This window comes from Curcuma longa, chromosome 21 (genome assembly GCF_044706935.1).
Source record: "Curcuma longa cultivar G26 ecotype Majalengka, Jawa Barat chromosome 21, ITB_CL_G26_1.1, whole genome shotgun sequence".
Lineage (NCBI taxonomy): Eukaryota > Viridiplantae > Streptophyta > Magnoliopsida > Zingiberales > Zingiberaceae > Curcuma > Curcuma longa.
In genome coordinates, this window is record NC_133881.1 from 826,693 (window position 1) to 843,894 (window position 17,202).

At 39.7% G+C, this 17,202-nt stretch overlaps 4 protein-coding genes, 4 non-coding genes and 1 pseudogene across 8 annotated transcripts; 4 read left to right on the top strand and 5 right to left on the bottom strand.

Annotated features, from left to right (window-relative positions):
* Positions 1-293: 293 nt before the first annotated feature.
* Positions 294-2,733, bottom strand: LOC141815398 (organelle RRM domain-containing protein 2, mitochondrial-like). Its single transcript, XM_074703347.1, has 4 exons — positions 2,576-2,733; positions 990-1,058; positions 805-911; positions 294-650 (listed from the first exon to the last, which is right to left on the bottom strand). Exons 1-4 carry the CDS (start codon positions 2,688-2,690, stop codon positions 531-533), a joined length of 411 nt encoding a protein of 136 aa, XP_074559448.1. The 5' UTR covers positions 2,691-2,733; the 3' UTR covers positions 294-530.
* Positions 2,734-3,044: 311 nt separating this feature from the next.
* On the top strand, positions 3,045-7,312 carry LOC141814782 (vesicle-associated protein 4-2-like). Its single transcript, XM_074702731.1, has 8 exons — positions 3,045-3,509; positions 4,247-4,317; positions 4,441-4,522; positions 4,604-4,722; positions 6,594-6,671; positions 6,769-6,891; positions 6,971-7,062; positions 7,151-7,312. The coding sequence occupies exons 1-7, from the start codon at positions 3,197-3,199 to the stop codon at positions 7,028-7,030; spliced, it is 846 nt and encodes a 281-aa protein (XP_074558832.1). The 5' UTR covers positions 3,045-3,196; the 3' UTR covers positions 7,031-7,062; positions 7,151-7,312.
* A 321-nt stretch (positions 7,313-7,633) lies between these two features.
* LOC141815249 (uncharacterized) lies at positions 7,634-9,245 on the top strand (annotated as a pseudogene).
* A 554-nt stretch (positions 9,246-9,799) lies between these two features.
* On the top strand, positions 9,800-10,378 carry LOC141815251 (uncharacterized). The gene is made up of 2 exons (XM_074703163.1): positions 9,800-9,965; positions 10,042-10,378. Exons 1-2 carry the CDS (start codon positions 9,828-9,830, stop codon positions 10,207-10,209), a joined length of 306 nt encoding a protein of 101 aa, XP_074559264.1. The 5' UTR covers positions 9,800-9,827; the 3' UTR covers positions 10,210-10,378.
* A 155-nt stretch (positions 10,379-10,533) lies between these two features.
* LOC141815726 (small nucleolar RNA snoR97) lies at positions 10,534-10,636 on the bottom strand. Its single transcript, XR_012600598.1, has one exon. It is a non-coding gene; the product is annotated as a small nucleolar RNA snoR97 (small nucleolar RNA).
* Positions 10,637-11,345: 709 nt separating this feature from the next.
* Positions 11,346-11,459, bottom strand: LOC141815717 (small nucleolar RNA Z278). Its single transcript, XR_012600589.1, has one exon. It is a non-coding gene; the product is annotated as a small nucleolar RNA Z278 (small nucleolar RNA).
* A 221-nt stretch (positions 11,460-11,680) lies between these two features.
* On the bottom strand, positions 11,681-11,794 carry LOC141815719 (small nucleolar RNA Z278). Its single transcript, XR_012600591.1, has one exon. It is a non-coding gene; the product is annotated as a small nucleolar RNA Z278 (small nucleolar RNA).
* A 186-nt stretch (positions 11,795-11,980) lies between these two features.
* LOC141815732 (small nucleolar RNA snoR134) lies at positions 11,981-12,122 on the bottom strand. Its single transcript, XR_012600602.1, has one exon. It is a non-coding gene; the product is annotated as a small nucleolar RNA snoR134 (small nucleolar RNA).
* A 554-nt stretch (positions 12,123-12,676) lies between these two features.
* LOC141815250 (transcription factor IIIA-like) lies at positions 12,677-17,001 on the top strand. Its single transcript, XM_074703161.1, has 7 exons — positions 12,677-12,762; positions 12,991-13,167; positions 13,489-13,632; positions 14,725-15,058; positions 15,892-16,127; positions 16,290-16,433; positions 16,624-17,001. The coding sequence occupies exons 2-7, from the start codon at positions 12,991-12,993 to the stop codon at positions 16,795-16,797; spliced, it is 1,209 nt and encodes a 402-aa protein (XP_074559262.1). The 5' UTR covers positions 12,677-12,762; the 3' UTR covers positions 16,798-17,001.
* Positions 17,002-17,202: the final 201 nt, after the last annotated feature.

Genomic DNA, 17,202 nt, shown 5'->3' on the forward strand with positions numbered 1-17,202 from the left:
GAAGATCATGAAACCCAAACCAACCTACATTAACTCAAAAACGTACCGATCATTTATTGGAGAAAGATTGGCTCTGGGACAGGTGGCCTCCAAATAGTGGAGAGGTAAGCATTGGATCTGGACCCGCAGGGGAGCAAAGTTAACGTAAACCGCTTACGTGGCCAGTTACGAGGTGTACACGTGTAGTATCGTGTTCTGAGATAAGTCGTGTATCCGCACGATGACGTAGGTACGTAACGGTCAACTCTGCGGATATTTTGGGATTTGCCAGTGTAATATGAAAACACTAAAAATATTTTTAAAAAAAAGATTATTCAGAATGTTCAGCATTTGAATTACAATGGGCATCATGTCGAACACTGACAATACACCTTCATAACTCTCCAATTACTTAAATTGCGCAATCCAAGTACCTTTCAAGATAGTAATTGCACATCAGTGTAGGATAAAATGATCCAAATTTGTAACAAATCTAAGCTATGATGGTATCCAGTCTCATAAATTATTGGAGCCATACAAGAATTCAAGCTCTACTGATGATTGAATGGTGGCTCCGAAGTTTGTTGAGGGGGAGGGGGAGTCTGTGTTTGCTCTGGTGTTGGCGGCCTTGGCCTTGCATATTCGGCGAAAATAACCCAGCCATCAAGAAACTGCAGTCAAATAGACAAATGTAAGAAAAAAGAAGAAGTGAAATTAACTTTCAAACTTCAAATAACTTCAACTATTAAGTTTCCTATCTGTATGCACTTGCAAATTTGGAATATTTACATAGATGAAATGCATGATTCATCGTGCCAAACTCACCTTGCCATCCATTCCTGTTATACCTTGGGCAGCTTCTTCCAAGGTTGCATATCTCACAAATCCAAACCCTTTAGAATAGCCTGACAGGCGATCAGTCACAACCCTAGCTGCGGGGATACAAGTATCAACATCTTGCAAAGATACCTTTCAAGACAAATATAAACATAGTTTTAGGAAGAAAATACCGTAGACTACTTGTCCAAACTTTGAGAAAGCTTCTCTCAGTCCTTCGGATGTCGTTCGCTTGCTGAGTCCTGAAAACAAGACAGAGGAATTTAACAAATATACATAAAACTCAAGCAAAATATTCTTTTAACTCAGATTCGTCCAAACTGACATAAATTCCTGCACAAATCATAAGCTCATGACAATCCAATTTGGCAAGAACCATAGATTCAAGTGTGGATCATCTACCAGCTTAAGTTTTATCATTTTTTAACGTACATCTCTACTCATTAGACCCAGCTTATTTCTTTCCAACAAACCCAATATTTGCAGGCTTGTTATAACATTGTCACCCTCTTTTTCATTTCATGGTGACATCTCACTCTTCCTCTTATCTTCTTTTCTGGCCTCTTTGCTTTTGCTGATTGTGTAAAGCCCCTAGAAGCTAGAATATGTTGTATTCAATCCATATTCATCTCTCTTCCTCTCTGATATTCCAACTTGAAGTATTTAGGTCTATCTCAAATACCTAATATCCAAAACATCTGAAAACATGGCCATTTTTTTAAAAAAAGGTTTGTATGGTTTAAGACTTGTTCTTAGTGTTCTCGGATCTTCCACCTTGGAGTATTAAGGTGTATCTCAAATACCTAATGTTAAAGCATCTGAATCCATATCTATTGATTAATCTTTATATCTCTTATCTAATTACTATATGTATTGATACATTGATAAACAAGCTTTGCAATTAAAAAACATAATAAAACTAAATCCAATATAGTGGCCAGCAGCCATTTTAAAAAATCATGATTTTTATTAAAATTTAGATGTTAACCATTCTATGTATTGAGTCCATCGATGCCAATCTAGCCAACTTCAAAAAGCATCCCTTCGGGATGGAGTTATATTGAAGCTCAAGATCACATCAAGCTTTAAGAAATGTCAAAATCCTTAAAGTTTATTGTGCTTGTGCTGACTATGATATTATACTCAGATTACAAAAGTTTCATCTACTTATAAACTTGCTTATGAGACTACAAACAATGTCATAGAAGCATATAGATAAGCTTATTGATGAAGTTCTAAATGACAATTTTAGATAGCCTAAAACTGATGGAGCCAATTAACCACAGTGATTTTTGAACTCCTTAGAAATTCACAAACTAAAGGCGTTAAATTGAGCACAAATAATTGGATATCAAATTAAGCCCTAAGTAACGTTTAAGTAGTTGGGTAATCGTCAATGCTACTCCCAACCCTTTGAAAGCCCTATATTACTATCTCACCTAAAATCTTGACTTTCGAAATAACCAAACATAAAACCTTACAAAACCCTAGTTACCTTAAAGCTATTCTGACCCTTTACAAAGCATTTTAATAAACAGTATGCATACACGGAATTTCTTATCTAATTTAACGCCAACCAGGTTGTGCTAAAGAACAACGAAAAACTCAAAACAAAATTTAGGCTTTTGTTGATGAAGCGATTTCAAAATAGCTAGAGCTCCACTTGGAACTGTCAAGATCTACAAAATGCACGCCTTCGATCGGTAAACTCCGTAAAATAAAACGGAAAGCCCAAGATGCGAAAAGGAAGGTAACTCGCCTGAGACGAAAAGGTTGGTCGAAGGCTCAGCGGGCGGGGGGACGGCGGCGGAAGGCGGGGGAGAGAAGGCGGAGATGGAGAAGAGGCGACGGAACCCGGAACGCAGCGCCGCCATCAATCGCCGGTCTCGCACGCGCACTCGATGACAGCACGAAGAAAGAAAGCCGACTCGCCCGATCGTGCAGACCGCCCTCCATTTATATAGCGAGGGCATCACAAGGGCCCTCAAGACGGCCCAGTGGGGCATCGTGATGGGCCTGGATACAAGTTAGGCCCATTAGGCCCATCATGATCGTGATGGGCGATATATTTTTTTCTTAATATTTTTATAATATTTTAAATATATTTGTTATTACATGAAACAAGCAGAAATTTAATTTTTAATTTCAAAAATTAAAATTAAATTAAGTGGGTTTGGTATGGATCTATACACACAGTGGAGACCTATAATCAATGTCGACCCAACGACTCACCCACCTACCCACCAATCTCTCTCTTTCTCTCCATCTCCTCCAGCTCAAAAGAATCCACCGCCGCCAGAGGCACCGAAGAGGCTTACCCGAGCGTCTCCCTCGACCAGCGGGCGACAACAGCTGCTTCATGAGGTGAGACTCCCTCGCCATGGCCACTCCTAACGGTAAGCACGGCACCGACAAGGCGGAGGGCAAGGGCTGGGGGCTCTGTCGCCTACCTTTCTTTGGCGGCGGCGGCGGCGGCGGCGGTGGAGCAGTCGCTGAGTCATCGTCGTCGTCCAACTCTTCGGTTGCGGTTAGCTTGACCCAGAACCGCCTCCCCCGCTCGTCGGGTGGGGGGCAGGCGGAAGGCGGAGCTAGACAGAACCCTGGCGCGAGCTCGGTCTCGTCGGTGGCCAGGTCGCTGCTCCCCACTCGGCGCCGCCTCCGGATGGATCCCACTTCTAAGCTCTACTTCCCTTGTATGCCCTTTCTCCTAGTGGTTAGAGTTGCGGCCTTTGCTGGCACTTTTCGCTGCTCGTTTGGATTTTGGTCGACAAATACCATAAAGGAGGGATCTTTTTCTATTTTTCTTTGATGCCCAATTTAGGGCTTCGTGGATTTCTTTTTTTGATGGGCACTGGTGCGAGATTAACAATTCCGTTTCATGGTCTCACAAGCAAGCCGCTAAGCTGATTTGATGGGAACTATGGGATCTAAAAAATAGCCTCTGTTGTCTCCTACTACCGAATTCCTGCTTTTGGTGGTGATTATTACTATACAAAGAAGCCTCGGATGAATAGAGGCAAACTCTATCTGCTTAAGCTATTTCTTATTGCACTAGTAGAATTAGTTTACAGAAGGATACCTAGTTGTTAAGAGTTTGTCTTGATGTTTTACTAATTTTCTCAACTTGTATATATATTCATTTTCATTATTCAATTTTGATTTTCAAAGCTCAAACTTTTCCTTATCTAATTCTTCACATCTGATACTAATGTTCTTTATTGAGTCCATTTCGACTTCAACGTATCCTACCACGGTCTTTTTCTTCAAATTTCACTCGATTTAGCTCTTCTGAATGATATCCTAGGAATAATGGTCAAATCTTGTGAATTGTTTTTTTCTAGTTGATTGTTTTCCAAAGAGCAGTTTCTCTGTTGTAAGTACTCTAGTAGCCTGGTACTAAATTTTGCTTTATCATGATTTATTTTGGAAGATGAACCTGGGAAGCAGGTCAGAAGTGCAGTAAGGATAAAGAACACTAGCAAATCTTATGTGGCATTTAAGGTGCATATGGTATTTTTTCTTGTTTTATGCCTTCTTTGAAGTATCAGCTGAAATTATATGTCTTGTCTTCTCTTCATCCCTGAAACTGAAAGTTTTTTTTCTAATTATTTTTGGTTGTTTTAGTTTCAAACAACTGCGCCAAAGAGCTGTTTCATGCGCCCTCCTGGTTGCATTCTTTCCCCGGGGGATAGTATCATAGTTACTGGTAAATTCTACGAAAAAAATAATAATCTGTTATACTGGAGACATTTAGTAGTGTTCTGATTTATGGTTATATCTGTGGCAGTTTTTAAGTTTGTTGAGCCCCCAGAGAATAATGAGAAGCCGATGGATCAAAAGAGCAAAGTTAAGTTTAAGATTGTCAGTTTGAAGGTGAATGGGCCAATGGAATATGTTCCAGAGCTAGTAAGTGTGTTATTTACGTGTTCCTTTTATCTTCTTTAATCAAGTCTTTCAGCTTTGCTTAGATTTACTCGTTAATGAATGAGTAAGCTCGTATGGTTTCAACTTGAATATGGACATGCCTTTCAGAGTCATCCCAAATGATTCACAATAGGAATACAAATCTACAGAAGATTGATTTATTGTTCACCGTGAAATCAAAATAAATAAAAGAAAGATGGGCTATCTCAAGTCTGAACCTTCGTGGTTCTAACCATCCTATAGCAAAGCAAACTAGGGGCCTCTTCCTTGCTTCATAAAGTACATCAGAATTCATAAGCTCCATGTTTCGTTCATGGTGGATCCCAATATGTCATGTTATTGGCCTTTAAAAGTTTTGGAATGGCCAAAATAGTGAAATATTTAGCCTTCAGCGAAGTGGTCCAAGCAGCTTGTTGGCGTGAGAGGGACTTAGGCCTTCAACAATTTTGTCAAAGCATGCCTCCAAGGATCTCTCAAATCAATCCAAATGTCACTCCTCCCTTGTTCCACCCAATAAACTGTTACTGCAAACCCTCGCTTCCATTTGCACAAACTCTGACTAGGAAAGTGGTGTTGAAAGCGGTCCACTGAGTTCGGTTTGGCAAGACAATTATGAATTGCAACTTGTGGATTATCATTTTCAGGAAGATTGTTAATCAGAGCAATCAAAGCACCCCCAGGGCCTAGGCCACCCATCCCTGCAGTTTAGCTATTTTTTGAACCCAAAGTGGATAATACTGGCTGCTTAAGTGAGTTGAAGATGTCATTGTTGCAGAAGGATTTATAGGTCAAGCTAGTTGATTAAAACTTGAATTAATTTCATGCTTTAGCATTACTTCTCATACACAATCAGGTCTTGACACATTACCCGGAGATTGCCTCTGCATTTGCTACCACTTATCGACTCTCATTAGGACCAACTTTGAAATGCGGTCAGGTATTGATCCGCTTACGGCTACAGGATATTGCATTCTGATTCTATCACCACTTCTTGACAATCATGGAAACTGACTTCAGGACCAACGTTGAGATATATTTGTCCTCACTCCCTAATGTCCACTACATTGACCCCCTTGTCACATGGCCCTAATGAGAATCATTTGTTTGGTTCAGACACCAACAAATGCCTAGGACCAGATGAATTTTGACTTAAATTATATCCAAAGTTCTAGGTCTTAATCAAAATTGACTTGAAATAGATACTTAGGCAAGGCAACTTGCTTTCACATACCTATCCCTCCTAGTGATTGACACACGACGTCACATCCTAACGTAGGAAGTTTGCACTCCTCAAGGGATGTCGAAGAAACTGGATTCATAGCAAAAGGGGAATCAGGCAACTTGCTTTCCCATACATATTCCTTGAGGTGTACAGAAGATATCTCATCCTACAAAATGCCAAGCAAACTACCTTACTCAATGGGTTTGCAAACAAGTGATACTGAGAGAAATCTTGATGGCTTAGTGCACTGACCACACACTTATTCTGCTAAAGATAGCCATAAGCAAATCTTCATGCAGAAATGACCCTGTGCCTGTTTGAGGCAACATCCCTAGTACTATGAGACTTCAAAAGATTTCTAGTTGGATGATTGTCAAGATTATATATATATCACTCAGGAAGACCTACCATTAGTGTGGAACAACAACACAGTCAGCTGCTGAATCTCTATAAGAGCGTAATATGGTTGTGATTGTTCGTCCAAAAATACGTGAAATGTCATATGAAGTAGCACTTGCTATTTTTCTCTTTATATGCTCGGCTTTAGTCTACTTATCTGTTAGCATTACCAACTTCAGTCATGTATGATGTATGTAGCAATTTGAAGTTTAAATGATATTCTTTTGAATAGTTTGATGAACAGAAAGATCAAGTTGCTGTAGAGCAAATTCTGCAAGTTGTTTTTTTGGACCCCGAACAGCCTTGCCCTGTAAGTCGAGAATGATGGAACTTTTCGATGATACCTCTGGATTTATCACTCATCAATTAGTAAACTGCTTATGCTGCACACATTACTTCTGTTGAAGCAACTGGATAAGTTGAAGAGGCAACTCGCCGAGGCTGAGGCAGCACTAGAGGCGCACAAGAAGCCTCCTGAAGACACAGGCCGCCGTCGCATTGTCGGTGAAGGACTGGTTATCGATGAATGGGTAAGATGCTCAGTTTTTTCCTCCCTCTTGTTCTCTTGCAGGGACAATTTACAGTCAGCTCACTTTCTTTTCTTTTCAGAAGGAAAGAAGAGAAAGATACCTTGCTCAGCAACAGGTTAAAGAGGTGGATTCAGTGTAAATTCATGGCTTCCTTTTGCTCCTGCAGCTCTGGTATCTTCTTTTCCTTTCCTTCATTTGTCTGATCAATGTGACAAGGAGAAATAACTCATCATTTGGCTCTTAAACATTCAATTTGCAGGAATAGTCTACTCATCATGCCATGGACCTCTACAAGTATTATTGTGTTTGACATATTATGTATATACTGGCAGTAATCAGTATGCTTGTCAAGAAATAAACTACTTTTGAGTGTAAATTTTATTATTATTATTATTATTTTTAAAATAGCTTTTTGATTAAATTATTACCCAAAAAGTTTCTTTTTACCTTGTCCAAAAAGTAACGTAGCACAATTCGCGCATTGGATAGGGGGGATGGCCCACGCCCACTTGTAGCAATGGTGGGCCCCTGATAACGCGCCCCAGCTCTCCATCATTAATTAGTTAAGCCGTTGCTGATCCAACGGCCAACGTTGCATCTCATTCCTCCAACGTCTACTTTTCCCATCGCTTTGCCTCCTCCAACGGTCGAAAAATCTGTCTCTCTTAAACCGCTGCTTCGCCTCTTCTGATCCGTCGAACACATTTTGCGATCGAAGAAGAAGAAGAAGAAAAGCAGAGAGATGAGCCTCGTTCAGCTTCCCGATTCCTTTCAGATTTGGAGCAACGCCGCCTTCGACGACGGCGCCTCCGCCTCCAAGATCTTGTCCACTCCTCCTCCTCCTCCTCCTCTGCGGGAGGTCTCCACAAACTCTTTTGCGCCGGTCGACCTCGATCCCTCCAAGGAGAACCGAGGGCCTGAGGCCATCAGGCCCGCCCTTGACGGCGCACTACTGAAGAAGGCCACCCCCCGCGTTTCATTCCGCGACGACGCCGAGGTCGATCAGACCGCCCTCGATGACGAGATCTCCCGGATCGAGGAGGAGATCACCCGGATGGGTTCGAGGCTGGAGGCGCTTCGGGCGAAGAAGGCGGAGCGGGAGATCGCGGGGGCGACAGCCGCGCGGGAGGATCGTGCACGCCAAGTTCATGGATCCGAAGCAGGGAGCGGCGGCGAGGAGTCCGTGCACGCCTGCTTCGAAGATGATGGATCGGGCGATGGAGGTGGCGCCGGCGAGAGCCGGAATCCGGCGCAGAGGGGTGAGCCTGGGACCCTTGGAGATCCTTGCGACCCCAGCGAGGCCTATCGGTCCGAGACCGAGCCCGGCGAAGAATCTTTGGCCATCGGCCTTGAAGAAGAAGACCGAGGAGTCTCCTGCACCGATTGAGAAGGCTGATCATCAATCAGGTAAGGCTTATGAAACCCCTACTGGATCAGTTCGTGATCACAAGATACCAGGTTTAGGGAAGCTGGAAAGCATGGAAGAAGATAAGGAAACGACAAAAAACATTAACATCGACCCTAAATCTCAGCCGCCGGCCACTGCAATAAAGATGACAACTGAAGCAAAAAAGACGCTGGATAACAGGCGGAGGGCCATCAGTCTTGGGCCTGTTGAGATAGTCTCCAGTGCCGGGTTTCGCCGGCAGAATAATCTCCAAGAACACGCAGATAAAGCTGTCGATAAGCAGCCAAAGCGGAGTTCAAGCATTAGCCCTGCATATCTGAACCCATCTGTCAGCGCCAAGAAGCAAGTCACAGATGGAGCTGATAAAGGAACAAAGGAAGGTCAGTTTCATTGTATCATTAAGCCTAAAGCTCTGTTCCAGGAGAACCAGAGCTCTACTTCTTGCAAAAGGCCATCAAAGGCTGGTAAAGGAAGAATTGTCCCCAGCCGCTATAGTTTGACCGGCACCCGGACCACCACCGGTGAGAAACAGGGAAACAAACGCGGTAAATGGTCATTGCCTGAACTAAGCAGGGGGAAGACGTGTGCTCTAGTGACAGGATCTCCTTCTATGTCGACTCCTGACCGTAAGAGAAGCCACGGATCTGGATTCGAGGATCAAATGAATACAGATTTACAAATGTTAGATGATTTGGATGTGGTAGTGAGTTCCCTGTCGTTTACTCCAAGCTCTCCTCAATCTATCATGAAGCTTGCTGCAATGCTTCCAAAGATAAAAACTTTGAGATGCAACACTAAGAGCCCTCGCGATTCTGGATGTGCAAAAAGAGCTGCTGAACAGGTCAGGAGGCAGCCATTCTTCGTTGTGTCAGAGGATGAAGTGCTGAATTCTCCTCGCTTAGCTCTTAAATTTCTCCCAGACGAGTTTCCAGAGCAGCAGCCATGATCAGAAGAAATGTGCCAGTTTTTGATATCTTCAGTACATAGTTGTTAGTTAATCATGACTAAATGTTGTCTGATTTCAACAAAGACAACAAGTTCTACCTGCAATCTGACCGCAGAGTGATCGAGATGTTCAATTTGTTGAAGGTAAGTTGCAATTTAGTAGTTCATAATGCAATAATTTCGGCAAAGTAATCCAAATTTCAGAGCAAATCTCTATTTGAGTGGTGAATTGTAAGTATATTGTTTTTAAAGGAATGTGAATTGTGTAGGACATTGCATTCATGTAGAACAATAAAGGTTTATGGTTAAATTGGCTCAGGCACAGCCCTTGTCGACCACGATAAGGTCCAAATTGTGTCTAGATTAGTTGCCAGCAGTTCTTTTCAGAGGAACAAGACATTCAACCCTCAATCTTTCCACAGACGTCTCCATCACCTACTGCAGGCCACAAGTTCAAACTCTATCAACGTGCCTCTCCAGAGGCAACAAAAGCCTTATCCTTTTCGGCCTACAAGAACTCAAACATTCTGCAACCTTCAGCACAGAACAAGTCCTCCAGCTTCACCAAACTGTGAACACAGCCATGTTGGAAAGCAGGGCAATCATAGGTGAGACAGACATGATTAAGGCAATGCAACAAGATGCACTCTGCTTGGCTGGGAAGGCCCTCGACCTATTCGATGCAGCAGAAACCACTGAAATCGCCCGATTCATCAAGAAGGTAAATGATCTATGAGTAAGTGATGAAGTCTTCCTTTAACTGTTTCACCTTCAACTAATGAGTTTTGATATTACAGGAGTTCGACCAGACATATGGGCTCGGGTGGCAGTGCATTGTGGGGGCTCACTTTGGTTCATTTGTCACACACCATAGCGGCTGCTTCATCTACTTCAGCATCGGAAGCCTTGCAATATTACTCTTCAAAGGTACATCAGACACTGAGGTTAACCAGAAGAACAGCTAGATGCTGGGATAAATGTTTTCTTCACCAGACCCTTCTTCCAAAGAATCTGCAAGAACAACATCCAGGGCTAAGAATTTCAGTTCAAAATAACTGCATGTCAACCAGATAAAATTACCTTTGTACAAACTGTAAGCTTCCAATGTGAATTATCCACGCTCATTTCATCAATCATTGACCTACTTGTTCGTTGTTCATGGATTCAAATAAAAAACTCTTAATAGGTTAAACTAATTGAATCACAATAAAAAGGCCTTTGCCTTTTTAGCATCTAACAATATTTATTAGTTCAATGTCATCCAAAATCCAATTGACAATGCTGAAAAGAAATGTGGTGTTGTAATTTAACTCACAACCCATAATATAATGAGCTCAAGCTGATGGCAACACAGAATTTGTGAGTTCTTCAGCCATCTGTACTACAGATCAGGATCAACAGATGGATAGTTAGAACTCTAGTGCGTCAAGCTTATTAATGAAAATTTTGATAAAGAAACAACTAAGGGGGAAAACTCAAACAAAAATATATGATCTTCACCAGTTTTTGTGAAGACAAAAATTGCAGAATGGCTGATTGTTAAAAAGGATCCAACAACAACTGAAGAGATTGACACAAGGTTCCATCAAGATTCAACTGAAATATAATATAAAGAAATATAATTATCAAAGCAAGTAGCTTCTTCAATAAACATAGTATGTGTATTAGAAGAGCATTGGCTCGTATATACGAAAAAAAATCAAACTTGTGCCTCAGAAATGTACGCTGATGTCATATTAAATACTGCTTTCCCAAGTAGGTTCTCCCAGGTACCAGAGAGAATCACTGGTACCAGAGACTTGGTTCCACAGAGCATCCGTTTTGCAGACAAATCATCCTTGGCATTAGATAAAATGCTTGCATTTAGTTACCACAAAATGCACCGTTTGAATGAACTGGACAACAAACAATAGTAACAGTAAAGCAACAGCTCCCAAACATCAAATTTTTGATAGGGCAATTTTCAGACAATCCCTAACAAGTAATTCTTTTGTTTGAACATTAATATTTAGTGGTTAAGGAAAGTTGCAAGGAGCATCTATGATATGAATATAAACGAATACGAATATTTAATATAGCAATTGGAAATCGAAGTAAAAAAGCCTCATAAAATCCAAAAATGTCATTTGAATGCAGCAACTACAAGAGGTTCTCCCTGCAAAACAGGGACTTGGAGCCATCTGCACCTCCATAATTTGGATGTGTCATCACAGGCTTCTCATTTAATATAAAGAGATATTTATTTTAAATCTGCAATTCCAAGATCAAATAGGGCACGTTCATAAATGATTTTACTAAAAGTTAGATGATGTTCAGAAAAAACCATATGGAGGAACAGAATGCAGTGAACAAAACAACAATGCCCACTATGAATACAAAGGAAAACAGAGAAAATTTAATTGCACATGCAAAATAACAATAGGAAAACGACATATAGGCTCAGAAAATCCAGAGATGTCATCTGAATGCAGCAGCTACAAGAGGTTCCCCCTGCAAAACAGGGACTTGAAGCCCTCTGCACCTCCATAATTTGGATGTTTCATCACAGGCTTCTCATTTAATACAAACAAATTATAATTTTAAATCCGCAAATCCAAGATCAAATAGGGCAACTCATAAATGAGTTCAATAAAAGTTAGACGATGTTCAGAAAAAACGTTATGAGAGAACATAATGCAATCAACAAAACAACAAGGCCGATCAAATTCCAAATAACTTGAAAGATCAGAAATAGATAAATTTAGCCGTCACATTGACACAGATCAGACGTAGAAAAATCGACAGAACTGCAACACTTGACGGCAGTTAAATCTAGCACGAGCATTGGGGCTTCCAACTTCAAGGATTGCCTCAGAGAAGCCCGGGGTGCACCGTGCAGCATCCTTTTATCCCTCACCAAAACGCAGAAGGATCAGCCAAAAACAAATTTTAAAACAGAAACTTTTCTTTGCAAGGAATAAACGCACTTCGTTTACCGCTACATGCAGCAAACAGAAAACCTAGAAAAACAGATCACAAGATATGAAACAAGAACAAGGGAAAAGACGAACGTCGTAGCTGGATCATCGTCACGTAAAGTAGATTTCCGCTGCCGATATCAAAAACCCTAATCTATCAGTGGAGATTATTGAGGGAGATCACGTTATTTATAGAGGAAAAGTTGAAACCCTAACCAAGGATTGCGGCATTGGGGCAGCAGATCTATTAACGGTAGCGCCGTTTCCTTGCAGTATCCAACGGCTGGCATTAATTGTAGGCTTGTAGCCCGATTCATGAGCGTGATTTAGTCCTGTAAATGATCCATTGACGATCCATTTAGATCAGATCCGCTTAATTTACGGATCCGAAAGGTTTGGATCCGCTTTGATTGTCTATATATATTTCGCGGAGGCAGAAACCCTAGTCTGGTCTTTCTTTCTTCAGCTTGCCGTCGTCCTTCACTGGCTCGAGCTGCTGCGAGCCTTTCACCGCAGTGTGCCTTCGCCACGGACTTCTGCGATCAGACGATTCTGAGGAAGGTTATATATCGTTCGATAATCCTTGTACCTTCAACTATCGTTATACCATACAATTATTTGCTCATTAAGCAAATCGTAGTAGCCTACAAGCTTTGGTGGATGTATTCACTAATCTTTTGGTATATATTAGTTTTTCTATATTTATTGATCTATTGTTCTATCGCGTTTCATGCTGTTATTTTAGCTAGTAATTAATTAACTAATGAACAATTTTATCTGATATCGTAGATGGTGGCAACCGATTCACATTCCTCTGATGATGGGATTGCTAAAGATTGCAACGAAGGGATAGACATGAATAAAAAGCCAGTTTATAGGGATATCAGGCGCTATTATTGTCAGTTTTGTGGAATTTGTAGGTCAAAGAAAACCCTTATGCGTTTACACGTCTTAGACAAACATAAGGTACCGCCAATTTGCCTTGTGAATTTTTTTCTTTTTTCCTAGATTTTTTTTTACCATTTTTGGTGCATAGCTCGGTGGAATACTTCATTAAGGTAACAGAAAGTAGGTGGAAATGGGAATATAGTATTAAAATTAACAAGTAAAAAATTTGAACTCGAGGAATTGGTATGTCTGGCGAGAATAGCTAACTAGGTACTTATTTGGAGCAAAAAGGGTACACATATACCAGTGTTTTTAATTAGCCTGCCTGATCAATGTCAGAAATTTTGTCATCCTGAATAATTATTATCTTGAAATTTCTTCATTTTTTTTCTTCTTTAGGATGAGTCGGAAGATGTGCAATCAAATGAATTCAATAATGTAACAAATCTGGACGGCAAGGTGCAACATACTTGCCAGGAGTGTGGTGCAAGCTTCCACAAACCAGCTCATCTAAAGCAACATATGCTGAGCCACTCTACTGAGGTTGCTGCAAAAAAATTCCTGGATACTATGTCTAAGGATCTCTATAGCTTCTGTTTATTCTTAAATTCTCTGGTTTTATACATAGCTCTGACTTGTAAAATTTTTTGGTCAACTTTTATGCACCTCCATTTCTTTGGATCTCAGTATATTGATTTATCCTTTTGTTTTTTTAATTGATAGCATCATACATCTAAGTAGCTAAACCTTTTTTTATTCAGATACAGTGACTGGATTGTGCATAATGGAATATGTTATATCATTTCACTTGCATCCTGGTAATTGGGATTCAATGACAATTTATTCTTATATAAAGCATGAAAGCATGCACAATAGAAATCCTCCAACTGTTTCTCCAAATTAGGGAAATGATATATTTTTACTATCATAATATGATTTTTTTTAATATCAATTTTTTCTCTACTGCTTCATTTTAGTATTTCACATCATAATTTTTTGTACTATAGGTTCTAATTTATTTATGTTTATTTCATAATAATAAAAATGTTTTGTCAGAAATATTGATAATTTGTTGAATATTCTTGAGATTCATGCTTCATCAAGGTGTTTAAATAGGTTTTCGTCATTATTTGTTAAATGATTCTACTTGTAGACATTTTTATTAATGGAATTACTTGCAGGCATAGTGTTGTGAAAAAACTTCTCTACTGGGTGATAGAAGCGTGAGGCATTGGATCCCATGTAATGAACTCCAAAATGCAAAGAGGCTATGTTTATCTTGCATGGACCAGTATCAGGATGGGATAACCTCCTGTGAAGCTCCATCAAGAAGCCTCAATCACGCCCATTCTAAGAGGTCTGTTTTGACTTGAACTGTACATTTGTATGAATATGATATATCTAGCACTGTGATTTCTATAAATTTGAATAATTAAATTGTTGATAGGGTACTTATAAAGGTATGAGAGAAGTAATTTTAGAAACATGTGATGTTGGTTGATGAATAGGGATTTTTTTTGCAGGTTATTATTACACAGCATATTAATTGTTGTTTCCTTCTCAATTCAAGGACTTTCTATTGTTCTTCATTTGCTGATTCTTGCTGGTCATGAATCTTCTTTCATTTTGATACAGAGGCCTTTTCATTGCCCAGTTGATGATTGTCAATCTTGCTATAGAAGGAAAGACCATTTAAATCGCCATTCACTGACTCACCAAGGGAAACTCTTTACTTGCCCTGTTAGCAATTGCAATCACAAGTTTGGATTTAAGGCAAACATGAAGAGACATGTAAGAGAAATGCATGAAGAGCAATCTCCTTCAGAGGTTCAAGAACAACTTTTCTGTAGTGAACCCCATGAAGAGCAGCCTCCTTGCAAGGATCGGCAAGAATGTGTTTGTGATGAACCTGGATGTGGAAAGAGATTCAAGTATCCCTCAAAATTAAAGAAGCACAAAGATTCACATGGTAAAATGCTCTTGCTTTCATGATCATGATTTTCCATATCCCTGGAGTTGTCCTACAGCCTAATCAATCATAATGTGGTTTCATAGGATATGGTTCTTGTTTTCATGATCATGATTCCTATATTGTTCTATATGCCTGGTGTTGTCCTATAGAACAACCGTCTTCTGATTAACTAGATGTCAAATACAACTGAACCTACTAAACCTGATCTGGGAATGTAGATTCTTCAAGTTGGGTCACGGTTAGTGTTCAAGTATTCAAATAAAAAACTAGTCTGATTAAAGAAGGTAATTGCATATTGTATTATTAGGGAAAATCTGATAAAAAGTTGAAAATAAATGCCCATCCCAACATTATGAACCTTACCTAATTTTTTTTAGAAAAATTAAATGATTCATGTAATTAATCTGATTCACACGTTCGCACAGCTTGATGACTTGATGTAGATGACTCTAAATTATTGTGGCAAACATGCTTGAAGATGATGACATAAGAATTCTTCTTTAAATAACAAGGCACTAAGTTAGAATAGGTCTTCTCCAACTTACACAATCCATTTGTAATCTAGTTTTTGTCTTTTGTGAAACTGGAGTTTATTAAGTAGGATATCATTATCTAACTTACTGTTCTATTTTATTCCATTAAGATAAACTGGATAAAAATAATAGATAAGCACTTGATTAAATCATGATGCTTAGATTTTGCAATTTAATCAAGCCATGCTACCCAATTGTTTTCTGGGTACAATCTGTTTTTGTTGGTCTTCTATTTGGTCTTTCCATTTCAATTGTAAATTAATTGCTTACTTTAACATCTGAACCAAATTGCTACAGTGAAATTGGATCACGTGGAGGTTGTTTGTTATGAACCTGGATGTATGAAGCCATTCACAAATGCTGAATGCCTTAAAGCTCATATCAGAACTGCTCACCAATATGTTGATTGTCCGATTTGCAAAACAAAACAACTGAAGAAGAATCTCAAACGACATGAACGCATGCATGAAGCAAAGGAGGCGACTGAGAGGATCCAATGTGACTTTGAAGGCTGTGAGTGTACATTTTCAAACGTAAGACCAGAAATTTAAATTTCTACATTATATGTTCAATATCATGCATTGTCCTCAATTGCTTCTCGGACATCATAAACTGACTGCCACATTTAGTTTCCAATTGGCAATCAAGTTTTCTCAGTGGTTTAAAATTACATTTTTCTGGTGTTTGCTTTGCAGGTGTCGAATCTCCGGCAACACTTGAAAGCCGTCCATCAAAATCTCCATCCATTCACTTGTAGTTTTCCTGAATGTGGGAAAACGTTCCCTTACAAGCATGTAAGGGACAATCATGAGAAATCTGGCGTCCACTGTTATGTTCAAGTAAGTACCTTTTAATTTGTTATGTATATTTATTTCCTAGGCTCTACCAAGTGATGTATGTTGTCCGGAAATTCAATTTCAATTTCCAACATTCAATTCAAATAATGCATTGGGGTTTCAAGTTTTAACTTAATCAAAACTCAACTTCAGTGATCTCCATGAATTCTGACATCTCTCTGACTCATTGCAGGGTGACTTTCTTGAAATCGACGAGGAGAGGCTTTCTCGGCCTAGAGGTGGACGAAAAAGGAAGTGCCCATCTATCCAATCTTTCCAGCGGAAGAGGGTAGTCCCACTTAACCAAGCCTCTATCCTTGATGACGGATGTGAGTACTTGAGCTGGTTAATGGAGTCAACTACTTGAGTTGGTTGCTTTTCAGGGATAAATAGCTAGCAAGATCGCTGATGTTATTGTCTCCTTGTAAGTACTGCTTGTTTAAATCTAAAGTCCAATTCTTATGGAATCAAACTCGATTTATAAATTGTATGATCGAGAATTCAACACGTTTTGCTAAAAAGGTTGCAAGGGTATGTTGTGTATTTATGAGCTTCTGATCTTGCAAATTAAATAGAGGTCTTCTTAATGATCAACGTATTCTTTATAATTATAGTTCTTTCCTACTAAATTCATGGATGTAGTTAGTTATAGATGTTTTAAACAAATTGGTAGCACGCCAACAAACAGATTGCAGTATACATTAAATCCTAAGAAAATCATAAAGCAATGACCAAGAGCCAAAGTACATAATTGACCGTTCTGTATATTCCA

Excerpts from the sequence above, each read along its gene's own strand:
- LOC141815398 (XM_074703347.1), bottom strand. The coding sequence starts at position 2,690 with ATGGCGGCGCTGCGTTCCGGGTTCCGTCGCCTCTTCTCCATCTCCGCC. Across the intron at positions 1,059-2,575 it reads GACCAACCTTTTCGTCTCAG|GACTCAGCAAGCGAACGACA; the intron begins GCGAGTTACCTT and ends TCTTGTTTTCAG. Across the intron at positions 912-989 it reads GTTTGGACAAGTAGTCTACG|CTAGGGTTGTGACTGATCGC; the intron begins GTATTTTCTTCC and ends GTATCCCCGCAG.
- LOC141814782 (XM_074702731.1), top strand. The coding sequence starts at position 3,197 with ATGGCCACTCCTAACGGTAAGCACGGCACCGACAAGGCGGAGGGCAAG. Across the intron at positions 3,510-4,246 it reads TTCTAAGCTCTACTTCCCTT|ATGAACCTGGGAAGCAGGTC; the intron begins GTATGCCCTTTC and ends TTATTTTGGAAG. Across the intron at positions 6,672-6,768 it reads ACCCCGAACAGCCTTGCCCT|CAACTGGATAAGTTGAAGAG; the intron begins GTAAGTCGAGAA and ends CTTCTGTTGAAG.
- LOC141815251 (XM_074703163.1), top strand. The coding sequence starts at position 9,828 with ATGTTGGAAAGCAGGGCAATCATAGGTGAGACAGACATGATTAAGGCA. Across the intron at positions 9,966-10,041 it reads TCGCCCGATTCATCAAGAAG|GAGTTCGACCAGACATATGG; the intron begins GTAAATGATCTA and ends TTGATATTACAG.
- LOC141815250 (XM_074703161.1), top strand. The coding sequence starts at position 12,991 with ATGGTGGCAACCGATTCACATTCCTCTGATGATGGGATTGCTAAAGAT. Across the intron at positions 15,059-15,891 it reads GAAGCACAAAGATTCACATG|TGAAATTGGATCACGTGGAG; the intron begins GTAAAATGCTCT and ends AAATTGCTACAG. Across the intron at positions 16,434-16,623 it reads GCGTCCACTGTTATGTTCAA|GGTGACTTTCTTGAAATCGA; the intron begins GTAAGTACCTTT and ends GACTCATTGCAG.